The sequence below is a fragment of the Sapajus apella genome, unplaced genomic scaffold (assembly GCF_009761245.1).
Source record: "Sapajus apella isolate SASKATOON/1434 unplaced genomic scaffold, GSC_monkey_1.0 scaffold46, whole genome shotgun sequence".
Taxonomy (NCBI): domain Eukaryota; kingdom Metazoa; phylum Chordata; class Mammalia; order Primates; family Cebidae; genus Sapajus; species Sapajus apella.
The window spans coordinates 3,093,403-3,112,663 of record NW_022436986.1 but is presented as its reverse complement, the minus strand read 5'-3'; the positions used below and the strand labels follow the sequence as shown (position 1 = coordinate 3,112,663).

Genomic DNA, 19,261 nt, shown 5'->3' with positions numbered 1-19,261 from the left:
TGAAACCCCGTCTCTACTAAAAAATACAAAAATTAGCTGGGTGTGGTGGCGTGTGCCTGTAGTCCCAGCTACTCAGGAGGCTGAGGCAGGAGAATTGCTTGAACCCAGGAGGCGGAGATTGCAGTGAGCTGAGGTTGTGCCACTTCACTCCAGCCTGGGGCCCGGCGACAGAGCAAGACTCGGTCTCAAAAAAAAAAAAAAAGAATTTCAACAATGTTTTGTAGTTTTCAGAGTTTAAGTTTGAGACTTCTGACCGGGTACAATGGCTCACGCCTGGAATCCTAACATTTTGGGAGGCTGAGTGTGAGGATTGCTTGAGCCCAGGAGTTCAACATCAGGTTGAACAACATAGTGAGACCGACCCCCCCATCTCTACAAGTTAAAAAAAAAAGTTTGACATTTTGTTAAATTAATTCTAAATATTTTCTTTTCTTTGATGCTATATAGTGGCATTATTTTTATTTTTAAAGTTTTATTTTTGAGTTGTTCATTTCTTTTTTTTTTTTTTTGAGACGGAGTTTCCTTCTTCTTATCCAGGCTGGAGTGCAAGGGCGCGATCTCAGCTCACTGCAACCTCCGCCTCCTGGGTTCAAGCAATTCTCCTGCCTCAGCCTGCCGAGTAGCTGGGACTACAGGTATGCGCCACCATGCCCAACTAATTTTTGTATTTTTAGTAGAGACGGGGTTTCACCATGTTGAGCCAGGATAGTCTCGATCTCTTGACCTTGTGATCCGCCTCGGCCTCCCAAAGTGCTGGGATTATAGGTGTGAGCTACTGCGCCCTGGGTTGTTCATTTCAAGGGTATAGAAATACAATTAATTTTTGTATATCCTACAAACTTGCTGATCTTGTATTAATTCTAATGGGTTTTTTTTTTGTATGTGGGGGTGCCTTAGGATTTTCTATATACCAGATCACATCATGTGCAAATATAGATGGTTTTAATTTTTCCTTTCCTACCTAGGTATCTTTTTTTTTTTTTGAGATGGTGTTTCGCTCTTGTTGCCCAGGCTGGAGTGCAATGGTGCCATCTTGGCTCACTGCAACCTCTGCCTCTTGGGGTCAAGTGATTCTCCTGCTTCAGCCTCCTGAGTAGCTGGTATTACAGGTGCCCACCACCACACCCAGCTATTGTATTTTTAGTAGAGGCGGGGTTTCATCATGTTGGCCAGACTGGTCTCAACCTCCTGACCTCAGGTGATCCACTAACGTTGGCCTCCCAAAGTGCCGGGATTACAGGCGTGAGCCACTGCACCCGGCCTTAGATATCTTTATTGCTTTTACCTACCAAATTACCCTGGACAGAACCCCCAGTATAATGTTGACTGGAAATGGCAAGAGCAGACTTCCTTGTCTGATTCCCTATCTTAAGTGCAAAGCTTTCAGTCTTTCACTGTTAAGTATGTTATCTGCAGGTTTTTCATAGATGTCTTTTATCAAATGGAGGTGGTTCCTTTCTAATCCTAGTTATTGAGGTTTTGTTTTGTTTTTGTTTTTAAATTATGACAGGGTGTTAGACTTTCTCAAATGCTTTTTCTGCATGTATTGAGATGGCACAAAACATTAATTGATTTCAGATGTTAAAAGGCCTTGCATACTTGGGATTAATTCCATTTGGTCACAGTATACAATCCTTTCTATATTTTGCTGGATTCAGTTTGCTTATGTTTTATTGAAGATTTCTGTGTCTGTATTCATAAGGAATATTGATCTGTAGTTTCCTTTTCCTGTGATGTCTTTAGTTTTGATATTAAGGTGATACTGGCCTCATCAAATGAGTCAGGATGTGTTCCCTCCTCTTCTGTTTTTTGTAAGAGTTTGTGATAACTGGTATTGATTCTTATTTAAATGTTTGGTATAATTCATCAGTGAAGCCATCTGGGAATGGGCAGACTCTACCTTATTGCTATTACTGATGAGTTTGTTATTACCACCTGATATGGTTTGGCTGTGTCCCCATGCGAATCTCATCTTGAATTGTAACTCCCACAGCTCCCATGGGTCGTGGGAGGTGATTGAATTATGGGGTGGATCTTTCCTGTGCTGTTCTCAGGATAGTGAATAAGTCTCACAACATCAGATGGTTTCAAAAACGGGAGTTTCCCTGCACAAGCTCTCCCTTTGCCTGCCACCATCCACGTAAGATATGATTTGCTCCTCCTTGCCTTCTGCCATGATTGTGGGGCCTCCCCAGCCATGTGGAACTGTAATTCCATTAAACCATTTTCTTTCCAGTCTTGGATATGTCTTTATCAGCAGCATGAAAAGGGACTAATACACAACCTCCTGAGACCTTGTGTCAGTTATCAATGTATTGTCTCTCAGGTTCAGCTGGGAGCAGGCCCTAAGCCTGGCATAAACAGGACTTAGGCTGGGCGCAGTGGCTCACACCTGTCATCCTAGCACTTTGGGAGGCTGAGGCGGGAGAATCACGAGGTCAAGAGATTGAGACCATTGTGGCCAACATGGTGAAACCCCGTCCCTACTAAAATACAAAAATTAGCTGGGCGTGGTGGCACACACCTGTAGTCCCAGCTATTCAGGAGACTGAGGCAGGAGAAATGCTTGAACCCAGGAGGCAGAAGTTGGAGTGAGCTGAGATTGTGCCACTGCACTCCAGCCTGGCGCCTGGCAACAAAACAACACTCTACCTCAAAAAAAAAAAAAAGAAAAACAGGCCTTAAAGAAACTGAGAAACTGGCCATAAACAGGATATCTGTAACACTGTGGCATCCTCGGAATGGCAGTGACGCACATTACTAGAGGTTGTTGGTTTACTGGAGCGAGGGAAAGAAATACCTAACCCGCTCTTGGGAGGAAGACCGCTCAGGGCACTTCTGAACCACAAACAATAGCATGAGCGACCTGTGCCTTAATGACATGTTCCAGCTGCAATAGATAAACACGCCAGAGCCCGTTTCTTGCCACTAGTAAAGAATGCTTTGTTCCCTGTGAAGAATGCTTTTAGTTAAATGATTACTATCACTTGCTTGCTGACAGTAAATGTGGAGGTCAAACTGTTCGAGGCTCTCACCTGGGACTGCTGAGGCCCCGTTGTCCCACACCTTTTTCTATCTCTGTGTCTGTTCCTTCATTCCTTCAGTGCCGCCTGAGTTGGGGTCTCCACAACCGAGCTGGTCTTGACACCAAATTCATCCTTCAATGTCTACTCTGAGAAAAAGGGTCTGAGCCTTAAATTTTTTTTCCTTTGTTCTCTATCATGACGATATGCTTTATAGGTAAAAGGCCCTGAAGAGGCATTTCAGGAGGAATGGGTTTTGCTTCCTGGTCCCATTGTGCTCACTGGCACACTTCTGCAGCACAGCAGCTTCTCCACATCTGTTCCTGCTGTGATTGGTGGCCAGAAACACTCAGCAGCCAGCAGTATTCCTTGGCACCCTATTGGGCAGTTTTATAGCAACGGCTTCTAGGAGACCCCTCCCCATTAATATGTTTCCTCAGGACCCTAGAAGTGTCAGAAAATTTTAGAGGGTAGATTTATGGTAAGTTTCACTGGCAGATTCCCAATGACTTCTTGCCATTTAATGAGCCATAGCCATACTCTCTTCAAAAGGGTCTCAATCAGCCCTGGCTGGAGGGGAGAGGCTTCTCCTTGGGAACTCTATCGCAGCATTAGGATAGCAGCTGTTTTCTTATATCTGCTATTGCTATTCTCTTTAAAGCTCTCTAGTTATTTTGTTGGTGGTGGTGTTTGAGATGGAGGGAGTCTCACTGTCACCCAGGCTGGAATGCAGTGGCACGATCTTGGCTCACTGCAATCTCTACCTCCTGATTCTTCTGTCTCAGCCTCCTGAGTAGCTTGGACTACAGGCACATGCCACCACACCTGGCTAATTTTCATATTTTTAGTAGAGACGGGGTTTCGCCATGTTAACCAGGCTAGTCTCGAATTCCTGACTTCGTGATCCGCCCACCTCACCTCCCAAACTGCTGGGATTACAGGTGTGAGCCACCGCACTCGGCCAGCTCCCTAGTTCTTATTAGCCACTGCTTCATTATTCCAACACCCTGTTATAGCTAATAATTCTTTATATATTAAACTTTCCTTATTCAAATGAATGTGGTTTGTCTCCTGATTAGACCCTGACTGATAAAGATATCTTAAGCTTTTCTATGGATCCATCTATGCCTCGACCTTGTATATAGAAGGCATTCAATATGAAAACAGTTCCTTAGTAGCATCACAGCATACAGTTTTCTTACGTAGTTGTCACAACTTCAGGCACTTTCATCCTTCTCATATTTCTTTAGCAGTTACTGTCTGTGCTCAGGTATCTTGCTGTGTGGCAGGAGGTAAGAGGAGAGAATCGGTAGCTATAAGAATACAACAGCAAAAGTGGCCTTGGTGAATAGTCCAGAATGATAAAAACTTAGAGCACTAAAAAAAATTGAGTAAGATGACACTGCAGAGATAACCTAGAGTCAGATGATGACAGGCCTTGAGTTCGACTGGGAAAGGCAGTCTGCTGTGGCCTTGAGCATCTCTGCACATGCTTGCTAAGTATGCCAACACAAGGCCTAACTTTTCCCTAATACTGAACCATTTCTAGCTAGTCACATTGGTATTTAAGTAGGTTAAGATGACCACAGCATAACTACCATGCAACAGCTCACTCCCTTAGGGAAGGAGGCTGGTTTGTTTGCTACTTGCCACAAAAGATGCTAGGCCCTTGGCCCTGGATCCCTCAGTCATGGTGCAAACTGCTGCATGTACAGCCACTGTCTCGGCCCATTGCATTTACTCCATAGGACTAGGGGACAGACCAACCAGTGCTACCATGCTGATACTCCTACTGTATGCCGTGTTGAAAAACAAATTTCATCTGATCCACCAAATCTCATCTACATTGGTACCAATGGAGTTGTGGCAGGTGAACCTGCTTTCTTGCTTAGTCATCTCCTTTGGAGTCTGGGGCTCTTCTCTAACAAAAGATGCCATGACACAGGCACACACACACTGCAAAATGAGAATAAACATGAAAGATGTTTCCTTATTTGAGAAATGTAGATAACTGGCAAAGCTGTTGGAAACCAGAAAACCATGTAATTTTGAGTATTTAAAATTGGTTCTGTATTGTGATACACCAAGACCAAACTTGAATGTCATTCCACATAGGAATCTAGCCAACAGAATGTAGTTCAGATTTGGGGAATGATGGTGAGGAAACTGTATTTTATGGAATTGCTAACACATTTAAAACAGTAGTTGATAAGAAAAAAGTGTGTTCTGGGTCGGGCATGGCAGTTCACGCCTGTAATCCCAGCACTTTGGGAGGCCAAGGTGGGCAGATCACCTGAGGTCAGGAGTTTGAGACCAGCCTGGCCAACATGGTGAAACCCTGTCTCTACTAAAAATACAAAAATCAATAGTGTGTGGTAACACTTACCTGTAATCTGAGGCAGGAGAATCACTTGAACCCAGGAGGCAGAGGTTGCAGTGAGCTGAGAACGCACCACTGCACTCCAGCCTGGACAACAGATCAAGACTCATCTCCAAAAAAAAAAAAAAAAAAGAAGTGTGTTCTTTTACTTTTTACAATAAATCCTGTTTGAGAAGTTATGATCCTTGTGTAAAAACATCTGTAGCAAGTTGTCTCTCATTTGTGCCATAATTGTGGGCATTTATGTTTTTAGATTAAATCCTGTATTTGAATAAAGATGTTAACAATACCTTCATGGACTTTTACGGTTAATTTCAGTATGTAAATTAGCATATAGTTCATTTATAATTTTAGGAACTAGTAAACTAAAAAGTATTAAAAGTTCACTCAAATTATCACTTCCTTTGTAACACCTGTCTTGACCACTGCCTTCCTTCCATGTAGAGATAACTTTCATCCTCTGTACCATCAGGGCTGACGCTCTATTCCAGTTGTTGCAGCCACCTTAACACTTGGTATCTTCATGTGGAGAAAGTGAACTCCCCCAACGGCAGGGACTAGGACTCAACTGCCTCCCCAGCTCAATTCCTGGCTGAAAGCAAAAGCTCAACTAGTGGTGGTGGTGGTTAAAGGAAAAAATGCCCAACCTCACAAGCCTGTAAATGAAAAGCAACCGTGAGATCCCACCTTTCCAACTTCTAAACTAGCAAAGACTAGTTATAAAGAGGAAGTTCTGGAAGGAGTCCAGAAAGCTGCAGTCTGGTCCAACCTTTCTAAAGGTAAATTTGGCACTTTCCCCAAGAGTCATACTAATGTTGTGTAATCCCAAATTCAGGCTCATGTGCCTGATGCAGAGCTGAAGCCAAATGCTAAGACACAGGTGCCTGGAGATAAAGGTTTGCTCAATTTGGCCAAAGCAAGAAGGTGGAAGAGCAAGATCTCTCAAATGTGGCTTAACAAAGAGATGACTGCAAGTGTTTCTATGGGGCTAGGGTGTAAGGGAGGAAGAGCTTCTGGGAATAGAAGAGGAAAGTCTGTGCCTCTACAGTCTCAGATAAAACTTTGAGCAACCAGACTTATGGGCGTCAGCAGCTGGTCAAAAAGTCCTTAATGGCATTCATTGTTTCTGCAAAATCTTTTCATGACCTTGAAGTTATCTCTCCTGCTAGACAAAGAAACAGGACATCAGCAGTTTATAATTATATTGTGGGAACAAGAGATATTGGGCAAAACGCGAGCGCTTACTATGTGCAAGCAAGCAAGGGCCTGATCAGAATTTTCACTATGGCCAGGTGCAGTGGTTCACGTCTGTAATCCCAGCACTTTGGGTGGCCGAGGCGGGCGATCATTTGGGGTCAGGAGTTCGAGACCAGCCCGGCCAACATGGTGAAACCCCGTCTCCACTAAAAATACAAAAATTAGCCAGTTGTGGTGGTGCATGCCTGTAATTCCAGCTACTCGGGAGGCTGAGGCAGGAGAATCGCTTGAACTTGGGAGGCAGAGGTTGCAGTGAGCCAAGATCGCGCCACTGCACTTCAGTCTGGGTGGCAGAGCGAGACTTTGCCTCAAAAAAACCCAAAACATCAAACAGACTTTTCAACATTTCAGTTACTAAAAATGCCAGAGTACTTAAATCTCAAAGGGCCTGGTTACACTCCGAATGGGGAGGAGTAGGCCAGAGGCATTGGAAAGGGGAGCAGCCTCGACTGCTTTGGCTCCAAACCCGCAAGCCTGGCAGAGAACCGGGTGTAATCCACCTCGTGATCAGCAGGGAAACACACGCGCTGGCAGAGGGCAAAGCCTCTTCCTCATTCCCCAATCGTTGCACTTTTCCCACTTTTATAACCAGAGAGGAAGCACGCGCTGCTCGAAAACGTGAACCGTGACCCATGGGACCCTAGGACCAACCCGCGAGCCCTCGAGGGCTTGAAGCCGGGTTTCGGACACTCGTTCGCGGCCTCGGACTCCCACCTGCCAGCGGACGAATTCCGGCCGCCCAGCACCGGCTTCTAGCTCTCGCCAGGGCTCAAGACCCCGAGGCGGCGAAGCACCGACGCGGCTGCGCACGGCAAGTTGTGCTGGCTGCGGTCCCTTGCGCCCCGCCCGCTCTGGGCGTGTCAGGGTGGGCGGTGCTCAGAAGTGGCCCAGCCCCGGCCCTCGGGTCGCGAGAAAACTTTCCGTCCCGGCCTCAGCTGTTTCACCTGTTGACCTGCTAGAGCTCTACACCGCTTGTCACGTGCGGCCTCTGCTAGATCTGATCCGAATTTCTTCCAAAGACTTCACTACCAACGTGGGGTGAATGAAGGACAGTCCAGAGAACATTTCCCCACCGGCTTCTTTGCCTGGCCCGAATGTGAGGTCGTTGAGCGCCCTTCAGCCGTGGCGTTGAGCCTGCCAACACTGAGGCAGGCGGGGTCACCCAAAACTTCTGGAGTGGGGAAGAGAAAAGCACAATTAATACTGTCCCTGCCACAGGAGCTCCCACTTTTGCCAGGGAAAGTAGCCTGGAGTGGGAGCCCCTTTTATTTGTTGGCCTTTTATTACACCTAGCGGGGAAAATGGCTTGCCAAATTTGGAGGGTGTGTTAAAGATGATCTGTCTCAATCATCCTAAAAAACATAAAAGTTCGGCCGGGGGCGGTGGCTCACGCCGGTAAGACGGATAGCTGGCTACAGACACAATCACAGCCCCCTTGGACGGGAACCTGTGAGCTGACGGCAATGAAGCTTCCTAAGCTGATCCAATGCAACCGACCGCTACTGCCGGAACCGGAAAGTCATCTAGGGCGGGTGTTGGAATCGGAGCGGAAGCGGAAGGCGGATACCGGAAACGGTGTTTGGGGGCTTCCGCAATGGCCGAAGCTGCATCTGTAGCTGCTGAATGTCTTGCTGGCTGCAGGGCGCGCGGTGCGCGCTCAGTACTAGGTCAGGTGGTGGTCCCGGGTGAGGAGCTGCTCCTGCCGGAACAGGAGGACGCGGAAGGCCCTGGCGGTGCAGGGGAGCGACCGTTGAGCCTGAATGCTGGAGCGCGCTCGCGGGTACGCGTTATTTGCGGCCCGGGCTTGCGGCGCTGTGGGGACCGCCTGCTGGTCACCAAGTGCGGCCGCCTCCGTCACAAGGAGCCCGGCGGTGGCGGCGGCGGCGTTTACTGGGTGGACTCTCAGCAGAAGCGGGTAAGCTGGGACTCCGGAGTGGTAGCCCTGCTTTAAGAAGACCTCCCAAAAGAAGAAAGGATGGGACTTTGAAGCCCTCCTTGTTCAGGCTAACCTAGAGCCCCTAGAACCACCGTAGTCTTGTGCCCACTTTTCATGTCCTTTAGAGGGTCCGTGAACAATAGGAACATACCCTGAGAAGGGCGACCAGGAGAGAAAAAACCTTTGGAGGCTGTTAGTCATGATTATAGTCTTCAAAACCCCAAAGGTCAGGGAGCAGCAGTCTTTCCCTTTGGAGTCTCAGAGGGCAGGACCATGCTCAATGAGTGGATGTCCAGGGGGGTTAATTTCTCCTAGGACAGGTAAGAATTTTCATACAGAAAAAAATGTCTAACTATGGAATGGGCTTCCTTGGTTGTAAGGATTCCCTTGCCACTTTTATGCTACAAAGCTAGGGACTTACTGTTTGGGGTGCTGAAGAAATACGGGTTTGGGCTCAATTAACAGACTACCAGAAGCTGCAAACCCGACACTTTATGTGATTTTCTTTTACCGAAAGTGGCGTACGATCAGATTTCTTTCTTTAATGACAATAAGGTAACCACAAAGGACTAGCTGAAGGTACCTTCCAATGGTATCTTGTTATTTATGGCTGTTTTCTCATTCTGTTTCCTCTTGTAGTATGTTCCAGTGAAAGGAGACCATGTGATTGGCATAGTGACAGCGAAATCTGGAGATATATTCAAAGTTGATGTTGGAGGGAGTGAGCCAGCTTCTTTGTCTTACTTGTCATTTGAAGGTGCAACTAAAAGAAACAGACCAAATGTGCAGGTAATGATGGGAGCCTTTGGTTTCAAAGCAAGAAAAACATCCATTCCCTAGAACACTCAAATATCCAGAAGGCTACCTGAATTGTCTCCAAAGCATGACCTAGATCTCTGTGCATGGATGTAAGTGCCCCAGGCTTCAAGAGTTTCTTCAGATGCTCCACGACCAGAGCCACATACTTATTTTACATTGACTACATTTGTTCTTGGCATGTTTCATTTCTACTGAATTGAAAGGTTTTATCTGTCATCTCCATTATTTATGTCCATATCCTCTGGACAAGGAAGTCTTCTGTAGGCTTAGAGGAGGGACAAGTTGTGCACATTTTGACATTATCAGCTATCCATCCATCCTGGCTGTAGGTCCTAGGAACTGAGAGAGGAGTGATATTATTGCCTTGGGTTTTCAGTTTGGGCTTTTCAGGTAGCATAGCCACACTCTTCTTGTCTACCCCAGCCTGACGTTTAGTGATGTCTTTGCTGCTTCTCATTCACTTCTCATGCATATTTAATTGCCTAACCCTATTTTGATCCTATTTGATTCCATCTCTGATCTTTGATAATGGGCATCCCTTTATCTCCACTTTGCAAGTTCAGGCTTTAGCTCCCTCTTTAATGGACTCAGTCACATTAATCCTTGCCTCCACACTTTTACCTCACCATCCAGGGTTTTGAGAGCAGACATCCTCATACAGTCACTTTCTGGAAAAGAAAAAAATAAGATTGTCCAAAATTTACAGAATTCCTTGGCATTACACTGCAGGTGTCTTTCCTTATCCCTAATTATATCCTTCATAGAGCCCTACTTGAATCACACCAAAAACCACTAAACTCAATTTCCTGCCCTTATTTCCCTCTGGATTGCATTATTCCTTCTCAGCCTGTGGAACACATTCTCATCTTTTTAGACTTAGGCTAAACACAACCACCTCTCTAAAGCCATCCCCAGTTGTCACTTGTCTCCTATCTTTGCTCTAGCACTTACTGGATTTAGTATATGTACCTCCCCACTGCCCTCCAAGACCAAATGCTTCTGAAAAGCGGAGAATGTTTTCTTCCTCTATAGTTTACATAGTCACCAACAAACAGTAGGTACTTAATACATTTTGTTGAGTAAACAGAACGAGTTCACTCTCCATTTCCTCAGTTTCATCACTTTAAAGTTTAGCTCCATGAGGTTTTTAAGTAAGTCTTGCAGGGAGAAGTGTCAGTCAATTATTTTGTTTTGCTTTGAATAATTTGCATGCCGTGAGTTCCTTCCTCTCTCTCTAAATCTGTAATTCTCTAGGGTGGTGTCACCTAATATAATTTTCTACAGTGATGCTGTTTTACATCTGCACTGATTAGTATGGTAGCCACTAGCTGTTGAGCACCTGAAATGTGGCTAATGCAACTCAGGAAATTAAGTATCTAATTTTAATTAAATGTGAGTTCAAATAATTAGCTACCTACCATATTAGACAGTGAAACCCTAGAGGTGTTCTCTGGCTTTGAGATGGCTCCTCCTTTGTGATTTCCTGGTTGGTGAAAGGGAATGATATATGCATTCCTTTTTTTCACAAGACTCAACTCCAAAGTGACTATAGAAATCCTGTAGTGTAGTCAGTCCCTTAGCCACAGAACTGGAGGTGGCTGGCATTGATGGCTGTGGGAAAGAACCAATAGCAGCACCTGTAGAGTAGTTTGCTGAGAGGAAATGAACTGGTTTTTAATATCATTATAGGTTGGAGATCTCATCTATGGCCAATTTGTGGTTGCTAATAAAGACATGGAACCAGAGATGGTCTGTATTGACAGCTGTGGACGAGCCAATGGAATGGGTGTCATTGGACAGGATGGTCTGCTTTTTAAAGTGACTTTGGGCTTAATTAGAAAGTAAGTCCTGATGTCTGCTGGCTTCCCTGCCTTTTTTTATAATTATACATTGTTGAAAAGTTGATTACTCTTCAGGATTCAGATTCTTTGTGACATTTGAATTCCTCCTCAAAGATAAAAATCAATATCCATTTTAACACATTTGGAAACTCATAAATTTAATCCTATCTTCTTGTAAACATATAAAATTTAGATGTGTTTGGCTGTGTAGTTTCTGGTGGGCTAATACTTCATGCTTTAAGCTCTTACTCTGTATTCATGTCTTCCCTCCCAGGCCTGTTCCTCAGCTGATATACTCAGCCCAAATGTGAAAACTGGCCTTTCCCCTCTTCTGAGTCAATTGAATACAGATGTACTCTGTAGTTGTTATCAAATTATCAAATTTTTCTAATTATGGGGGTCACACGCAGCTTAGATTGTGATGTTCAAGCTTATGATGTTCAAGCCTATGTAGACATTCACAGAAGGCTTCTGCCATTTGGTCCTGGTAAGTTTAGTAGTTCCCACTGAGGCAGATTCTCTTTGGTGTATAGAACTTTACCCATTCAAAGCTGTGCCATATTCAGGGGCTTTACTCCTATAACCAGTGAAGTTCAGAGCTATCTTGTATGCCTCTTCTTGCTACATATCCTAAAGATCTGGAGAATTAAGTTTGGACATCAGAAAAGCGTGTTATTAACCAAGCAGCTTCCTTGTGGTTTGAAAGAGCCAGTGTTCCTCTCCAAGTACTGAATTTAACACAAGAGCATAACATGGTCAGGAAAGTAAGTGTAAAGTGTCTTTTAGCACTGTAGATAACAAAAAAGTTATGCTTCCCAGTCTAGAATTAAGGTGCTCTGACAATCTAGAGGAATGATTTACATTTTTTGCAAAGTTGGTAACCTAGGGAGTTTGATTTCTTTGTAGGGGATAGCCCAACTTTGTCATCTCTAGTATACCTTTGAAAAGTGTAAAGTTTCTTGGAAGAAAGGAGGCAGCAGATGTCATCATGTGCCTTGTTCTTGTTCAACAACTATGGAGAACTGCTCAGAGAAGGAATCACATTGTAAAGGAGACTATGGACACATCTTTGCCACTTTATTAAATTTCATTTTCTTTTCTCTTCCCACCAGGCTATTAGCTCCAGATTGTGAAATCATACAGGAAGTGGGAAAACTCTATCCACTGGAGATAGTGTTTGGAATGAATGGAAGAATATGGGTTAAGGCAAAAACCATCCAACAAACTTTAATTTTGGCAAACATTTTAGAAGCTTGTGAACACATGACATCAGATCAAAGAAAACAAATCTTCTCCAGATTGGCAGAAAGTTGATACAGGTGGGCTTTTTTAATAGGTCAGTTGAGGCAAAAAAAACTATGGGTTTCCTGGGGAAAACTTTTTTTAGGTGAACCTCTCTCCATTTAAATACTCGCAAGATAAGGTGTGAATGTACATATTATCTTAGAGATAAGGCGTGAATGTACATATTATCTTATTAGAGTCCTAAAGTATTTTTAAAAGTTACTGGTTTTCACCCACACTTTCATGGGAGAGAAAATCATTGCAAAATCAGGATATATTTTTTTTGTTCTGTACAATAAAGTTCACTAAAACATTAGTATTATGATTTATTCAGAGTTAACTCCCTTAGTATTGCTAGAATACAGCTTCCATAATTAACTGGAAGTCAGCAGTAAAATAATTTTCTGATTATAATAGTAAGCCACATTCATCAAAGAAAATTGAAACTGAGGCACAGAATTTAACTTGGCCTACATTCTCTACTCTGTATGTTTATCAAATTGAAATTATGGTTTTATAGCTTATATGCCACTTTGTAATATACTTTTGTCTGCTTCAAATAGCATGATACGTTCCACAACTTCCATGAAAAATTCATTAGTCACATATTTCATGTTATAGGATATTTTTGATATAGTTTATTATATAAGTAACATTGTGAGGATTTCTGAATCCATATCTGGCCAAGTCTTATTTTACTAAAATCATTTCCTAGGAGCTAAGCAAAAAACTACCTGTTCCAGTTTGGATAAATGGTTAAGGTTTGTAACAGAGTTATAAAGAAAACTCTTCTATGCTATTTAGTATATTAACCAAAACCTTTAGGGGTAAAAAAAAAAAAAAAAAAGACTGCCTGGTGATCTACATCAGCAATTCTTGGTTTGTAGACCTCTTTGAGAATACCTGAGATACGGATCCCCTGAAGCCTATGCATAGAAAGTCCCTTTTGGATGAAAGAGATTTTAGAACTCATTGTTGATGTCTATATGTTGATATAGACCACGGAGTTTGGTGTGTTCCTAATGATGTTTTCTGAGGACTGAATGGTTATTTTTATTTCAGTAGCTTTTGGGGGTACAAGTGCTTTTGGGTTGCACAGATGAATTTTTTAATTAAGTTCTGGGGTACAGGTGCAGAATGTGCAGGTTTGTTATATAGGTATACATGTGCCATGGTGCTTTGCTGCATCCATCCCCCTGTCATCCACATTACGTATTTCTGTTAATGTTAGCCCTCCCCAAACCCCCACCCCCCCTATCTCTACCCCCAGACCCCCAACCCCCTAACAGGCCCCAGTGTGTGATGTTCCTCTCCCTTTGTCCATGTACTCTCATTGTTCAACACCCACTTATGAGTGAGAACATGCGGTGTTTGGTTTTCTGTTCTTGTATCAGCTTGCTGAGAACGATGGTTTCGAGCTTCATCTAGGTCCCTGCAAAGTATAGGAACTCATCCTTTTTTAATGGCTGCATAGTATTCCATGGTGTATATGTGCCACATTTTCTTTATCCAGTCTATCATTGATGGGCATTTGGGTTGGTTCCAAGTCTTTGCTATTGTGAACAGAGCTGCAGTAAACATACGTGTGCATGTGTCTTTATAACAGAATGATTTATAATCCTTTGGGTATATACCCAGTAATGGGATTACTGGGTCAAATGGTATTTCTATTTCTAGATCCTTGAGGAATCACCACACCATCTTCCACAATGGTTGAACTAATTTACACTCCCACCAACAGTGTAAAAGCATTCCTATTTCTCCACATCCTCTCCAGCATGTGTTGTCTCCTGATTTTTTAATGATCAGCATTTTAACTGCTGTGAGATGGTATCTCAGTGTGGTTTTGATTTGCATTTCTCTAATGACTAGTGGTGATAAGCTTTTTTTCATGTTTGTTGGCTACATAAATGTCTTCTTTTGAAAAGCGTGTTTATATTCTTTGCCCACTTTTTGATGGGTTTTTTTTCCTTGTAAATTTTATTAAGTTCTTTGTAGATTCTGGAAATTAGTCCTTTGTCAGATGGGTAGATTGCAAACAATTTTTCCCCATTCTGTTGGTTGCCAGTTCACTCTAATGGTAGTTTCTTTTGCTGTGTGGAAGCTCTTAATTAGATCCCATTTGTCTGTTTTGGCTTTTGTTGCCATTGTTTTTGAAGTCCTTACCTATGCCTGTGTTCTGAATGGTATTGCCTAGGTTTTCTTCCAGGATTTTTATGGTGTTATGTCTTAGGTTTTAAGTCTTTAATCCATCTGGAGTTAATTTTTGTAGAAGATGTAAAAAAGGGATCCAGTTTCAGCTTTTATATGGCTAGCCAGTTTTCCAAACACCATTTATTAAATAGAGAATCCTTTCCCCATTGCTTGTTTTTGTCAGGTTTGTCAAAGATCAGATGGTTATAGATGTGTGGCATTACTTCTGAGGCCTCTGTTCTGTTCCATTGGTCTGTATCTGTTTTGGTAACAGTAATGCTGTTTTGATTACTGTAGCCTTGTAGTATAGTTTGAAGTCAGGTAGTGTGATGCCTCCAGCTTTTTTTTGCTTAGGATTGTCTTGGCTATGTGGGCTCTTTTTTGGTTCTGTATGAAGTTTAAGGTAGTTTTTTTCCAATTCTGTGAAGAAAGTCAATGGTACCTTGTTAGCATTGAATCTATAAATTACTTTGGGCAGTATAGCCATTTTCAAGATATTGATTCTTCCTAACCATAAGCATGGAATGTTTTCCATCTGTTTGTGTCCTCTTCCTTGAGCAGTGGTTTGTAGTTCTCCTGGAAGAGGTCCTTCACATCCCTTGTTAGTTGTATTCCTAGGTATTTTATCTTTTTGTAGCAATTGTGAATGGGAGTTCACTCATGATTTGGCTCTCTGTTATTGGTGTATAGGAATGTTTGTAATTTCTGCACATTGATTTTGTATCCTGAGACTTTGCTGAAGTTGCTTATAATCTTAAGGAGATTTTGGGCTGAGGTGATGGGCTCTTCTAAATATACAAACATGTCATCTGCAAATAGAGACAATTTGACTTCCTTTTTTCCTAATTGAATATCCTTTATTTCTGTTTCTTGCCTGATTACCCTGGCCGGAACTTCCAATGCTATGTTGAATAGGAGTGGTGAGAGAGGGCATCCTTGTCTCATGCCAGTTTTAAAAGAGAATGCGTCAGTTTTTGCTCATTCAGTATGATATTAGCTGTGTGTTTGTCATAAATTGCTCTTATTATTTTAAGATACATTCCACCAATACCTAGTTTATTGACAGTTTTTAGCATAAGGGGCTGTTGAATTTTGTCAAAGGCCTTCTCTGCATCTATTGACATAATCGTGGTTTTTGTCTTTGGTTCTGTTTATGTGATAGATTACGTTTATAGATTTGTGTATGCTGAACCAGCCTTTCATCCCAGGCAGGGATGAAGCTGACTTGATTGTGATGGATAAGCTTTTTGATGTGCTGTTGGATTCGGTTTGCCAGTATTTTATTGAGGATTTTCAAATAATCGTGCATATTGGCCTGAAATTTATTTAGTTGTGTCTCTGCCAGGTTTTGGTATCAGGATAATGTTGGTTTCATAAAATGAGTTAGGGAGGATTGCCTCTTTTTTTGTATTGTTTGGAATAGTTTCAGGAGGAATGGTACCAGCTCCTTTTTGTACCTCTGGTAGATTTCAGCTGTGAACCTACCTGGTCCTGGACTTTCATAGGCTATTAATTGCTGCCTCAATTTCAGACCTTGTTGTAGGTCTATTCAGAGATTCAACTTCTTCCTGGTTATTCTTGGGAGGGTGTAAGTGTCCAGAATTTATTCATTTCTTCTAGATTTACTGGTTTCTGTGCATAGAGGTGTTTGTAGTAATCTCGGATGGTAATCTGTATTTCTGTGGGATCTGTGGTCATATCCCCTTTATCATTTTTTATTCCATCTATTTGATTCTTCTCTCTTTTTTAGTCTGGCTAGTAGTCTATTTTGTTGATCTTTTCAAAAATCCAGCTCTGGATTTTTTTTTTTAAAGGGTTTTTTGTGTCTCTATCTCCTTCAGGTCTACTGCGATCCTTAGTTATTTCTTGTCTTCTGCTAGCTTTTGAATTTGTTTGATCTTGCTCCTCTAGTTCTTTTATCATGACATTAGGGTGTTGATTTTAGATCTTTCCTCACGTCTCATGTGGTCACTTAGTGCTATAAATTTTCCTCTAGACACTGCTTTAAATGTGTCCCAGAGATTCTGGTACGCTGTGTTTTTTTTCCTCATTGGTTTTGACGAACAAACATACTTCTGCCTTCATTTCATTTTTTGTCCAGTAGTCATTCAGGAGCAGGTTGTTCAGTTTCCATGTAGTTGTGCGGTTTTGAGTGAGTTTATTAATCCTGAGTTCTAATTTCATAGTACTGTGGTCTGAGATACTGTTTGTTATGATTTCCATTCCTTTGCATTTGCTGAGAAGTGATTTACTTCCAATTATGTGGTCAATTTTAGAGTGAGTGTGATGTGGTACTGAGAAGAATGTCTGTTAGGTTTGCTTGGTCCAGATCTGAGTTCAAGTCCTGGTCCTGGATATCCTTGTTAATTTTCTGTCTCGTTGATCTAATATTGACAGTGGTGTGCTAAAGTCTCCCACTATTACTGTGTGGGAGTCTAAGTCTCTTTGTAGGTCATTAAGAACTTGCTTTATGTATCTGGGTGCTTCTGTATTGGGTGCATATATATTTAGGATACTTAGCTCTTCTTGTTGCATTGATCCCTGTACCATTATATAATGCCCTTCTTTGTCTCTTCTGATCTTTATTGGTTTTAAGGCTGTTTTATCAGAGACTAGGATTGCAACCCCTGCTTTTTTTTTTTTCCTTTCCATTTGTTTGGTAAATCTTCCTCTGTCCCTTTGTTTCGAGCCTATGTGTGTCTTTGCACATGAGATGGGTCTCCTGAATACAGCATACCGATGGTTCTTGACTGTATCCAATTTTCCAGTCTGTGTCTTTTGATTGGGGCATTTAGCCCATTTATGTTTAAGGTTAATATTATGTGTGAATTTGATCCTGCCATTTTGATGCTAGCTGGTTGTTTTGCCCGTTAGTTGATACAGTTTCTTCATAGTGTTGATGGTTTTTACAATTTGGTGTGTTTTTGTAGTCGCTGGTACTGGTTGTTCCTTTCCATGTTTAGTTGCTTCCTTCAGGAGCTCTTGTAAGGCAGGCCTGGGAGCGACAAAAATCTCAGCAGTTGCTTGTCTGGAAAGCATTTTATTTGCCTTCACTTATGAAGCTAAGTTTGGATACGAAATTCTGGGTTGAAAATTTTTTTAAGGATGTTGAATATTGGCCCCCACTCTCTTCTGGCTTCTAGGGTTTCTGCCAAGAGATTGGCTGTGAGTCTGATGGGTTTCCCTTTGTGGGTAACCCAGCTTTTCTGACTGCCCTTAGCATTTTTTCCTTCATTTCAACCCTAGTGAATCTGATGAATATGTGCCTTGGGGTTTCTCTTCTTGAGCAATCGTATGGTGTTCTCTGTATTTCCTGAATTTGAATGTTGCTCTGCCTTGCTAGGTTGGGGAAGTCCTCCTGGATAATATCCTGAAGAGTGTTTTCCAAGTTGGTTTCATTCACCCCATCACATTCAGGTACACTGATCAAAAGTAGAGTTGGTCTTTTTGTGTAATCCCATATTTCTTGGGAGGCTTTGTTCATTTCTTTTCACTCTTTGTCTGATCTTGCCTTCTCACTTTATTTCATTGAGTTGATCTTCAATCTCTGATACCCTTTCTTCCACTTGATCAATTTGGCAATTGAAACTTGTGTATGCTTCATGAAGTTCTTGTGCTGTTTTTCAGCTCCATCAAGTTGTTTTTGTTCTTCTGTATGCTGGTTATTCTAGTTAGCATTTCATCTTACCTTTTTTCAAGTTTTGTTCCCTTGCTGGTGAGGAGTTGTGGTCCCTTAGAGGGGAAGAGGCGTTCTGGTTTTTGGCAATTTCAGCCTTTTTGCACTAGTTTATTCTCATCTTTGTGGATTTATCTATCTTTGGTCTTTGAAATTGGTGACTTTTGGATAGGGTCTCTGAGTGGACATCCATTCTGTTGATGTTGAAGCTATTTCTTTGTTTTTTAGTTTTTCTAACAGGCCCCTCTGCTGCAGGTCTGCTGGAGGTCCACTTCAGACCCTGCTTGCCTGGGAATCACCCGTGGGGGCTGCAGAACAGCAAAGATTGCTGCCTGTTCCTTCCTCTGGTAGCTTTGTCCCAGAAGGGTACCCATCAGATGTCAGCCAGAGCTCTCCTGTATGAGATATCTCTTAGGATAAATAGGGGTCAGGGAGCCACATGAAGAGGCAGTCTTTTTCTTATCAGAGCTCAAGTGCTGTGCTGGGAGCTCCATTGCTCCCTTCAGAGCTGCTGGGCAGGGACGTTTTAACTGTGAAGTGGAACCCACAACCACCCCTTTTCCCAGGTGCTATGACCCAGGAAAGTGGGGGCTTTATTTATAAGTCCCTGATGGGCTGCTGCCTTTTTCCAGAGATGCCTTGTCTAGCAAGAAAGGAGTCTAGTCACAATCTGCCTGCAGAGGCCTTGCTGAGCTGCTATGGGCTCTGCCCAGTTGCTGTGTAAACTTCCTGGTGTCTGTTTACACAGGCGAGGTTAGAACCACATACCTGAGCCTCAGTAATGGTAGACATCCTTCTGCCACTGAGGTAGAACATCCCAGGTCGAGCTCAGATTGCTGTGCTGGCTGCGAG

At 42.7% G+C, this 19,261-nt stretch overlaps 1 protein-coding gene and 1 long non-coding RNA gene across 7 annotated transcripts in view; one reads left to right on the top strand and one right to left on the bottom strand.

Annotated features, from left to right (window-relative positions):
- The first annotated feature begins 7,584 nt into the window (after positions 1 to 7,584).
- The window catches only part of EXOSC3 (exosome component 3), a 20,337-nt gene continuing 8,660 nt past the window's right edge, over positions 7,585 to 19,261 (top strand). For 3 of the 6 annotated variants that reach the window (XM_032240115.1, XM_032240116.1, XM_032240114.1), the window contains exons 1-4: positions 8,212 to 8,575; positions 9,236 to 9,385; positions 11,105 to 11,256; positions 12,369 to 12,575. In XM_032240115.1, the coding sequence (XP_032096006.1) occupies positions 8,255 to 8,575; positions 9,236 to 9,385; positions 11,105 to 11,256; positions 12,369 to 12,570 (825 nt within the window). In that variant the 5' untranslated portion in view covers positions 8,212 to 8,254 and the 3' untranslated portion in view covers positions 12,571 to 12,575. Of the gene's footprint in view, positions 8,576 to 9,235; positions 9,386 to 11,104; positions 11,257 to 12,368; positions 13,370 to 19,261 lie in introns of those variants that run through there. The other 3 variants (XR_004257453.1, XM_032240113.1, XM_032240117.1) reach the window with 3 other exon arrangements.
- LOC116524717 lies at positions 9,073 to 11,110 on the bottom strand. Its single transcript, XR_004257454.1, has 2 exons — positions 10,834 to 11,110; positions 9,073 to 10,083 (listed from the first exon to the last, which is right to left on the bottom strand). It is a non-coding gene; the product is annotated as an uncharacterized LOC116524717 (long non-coding RNA).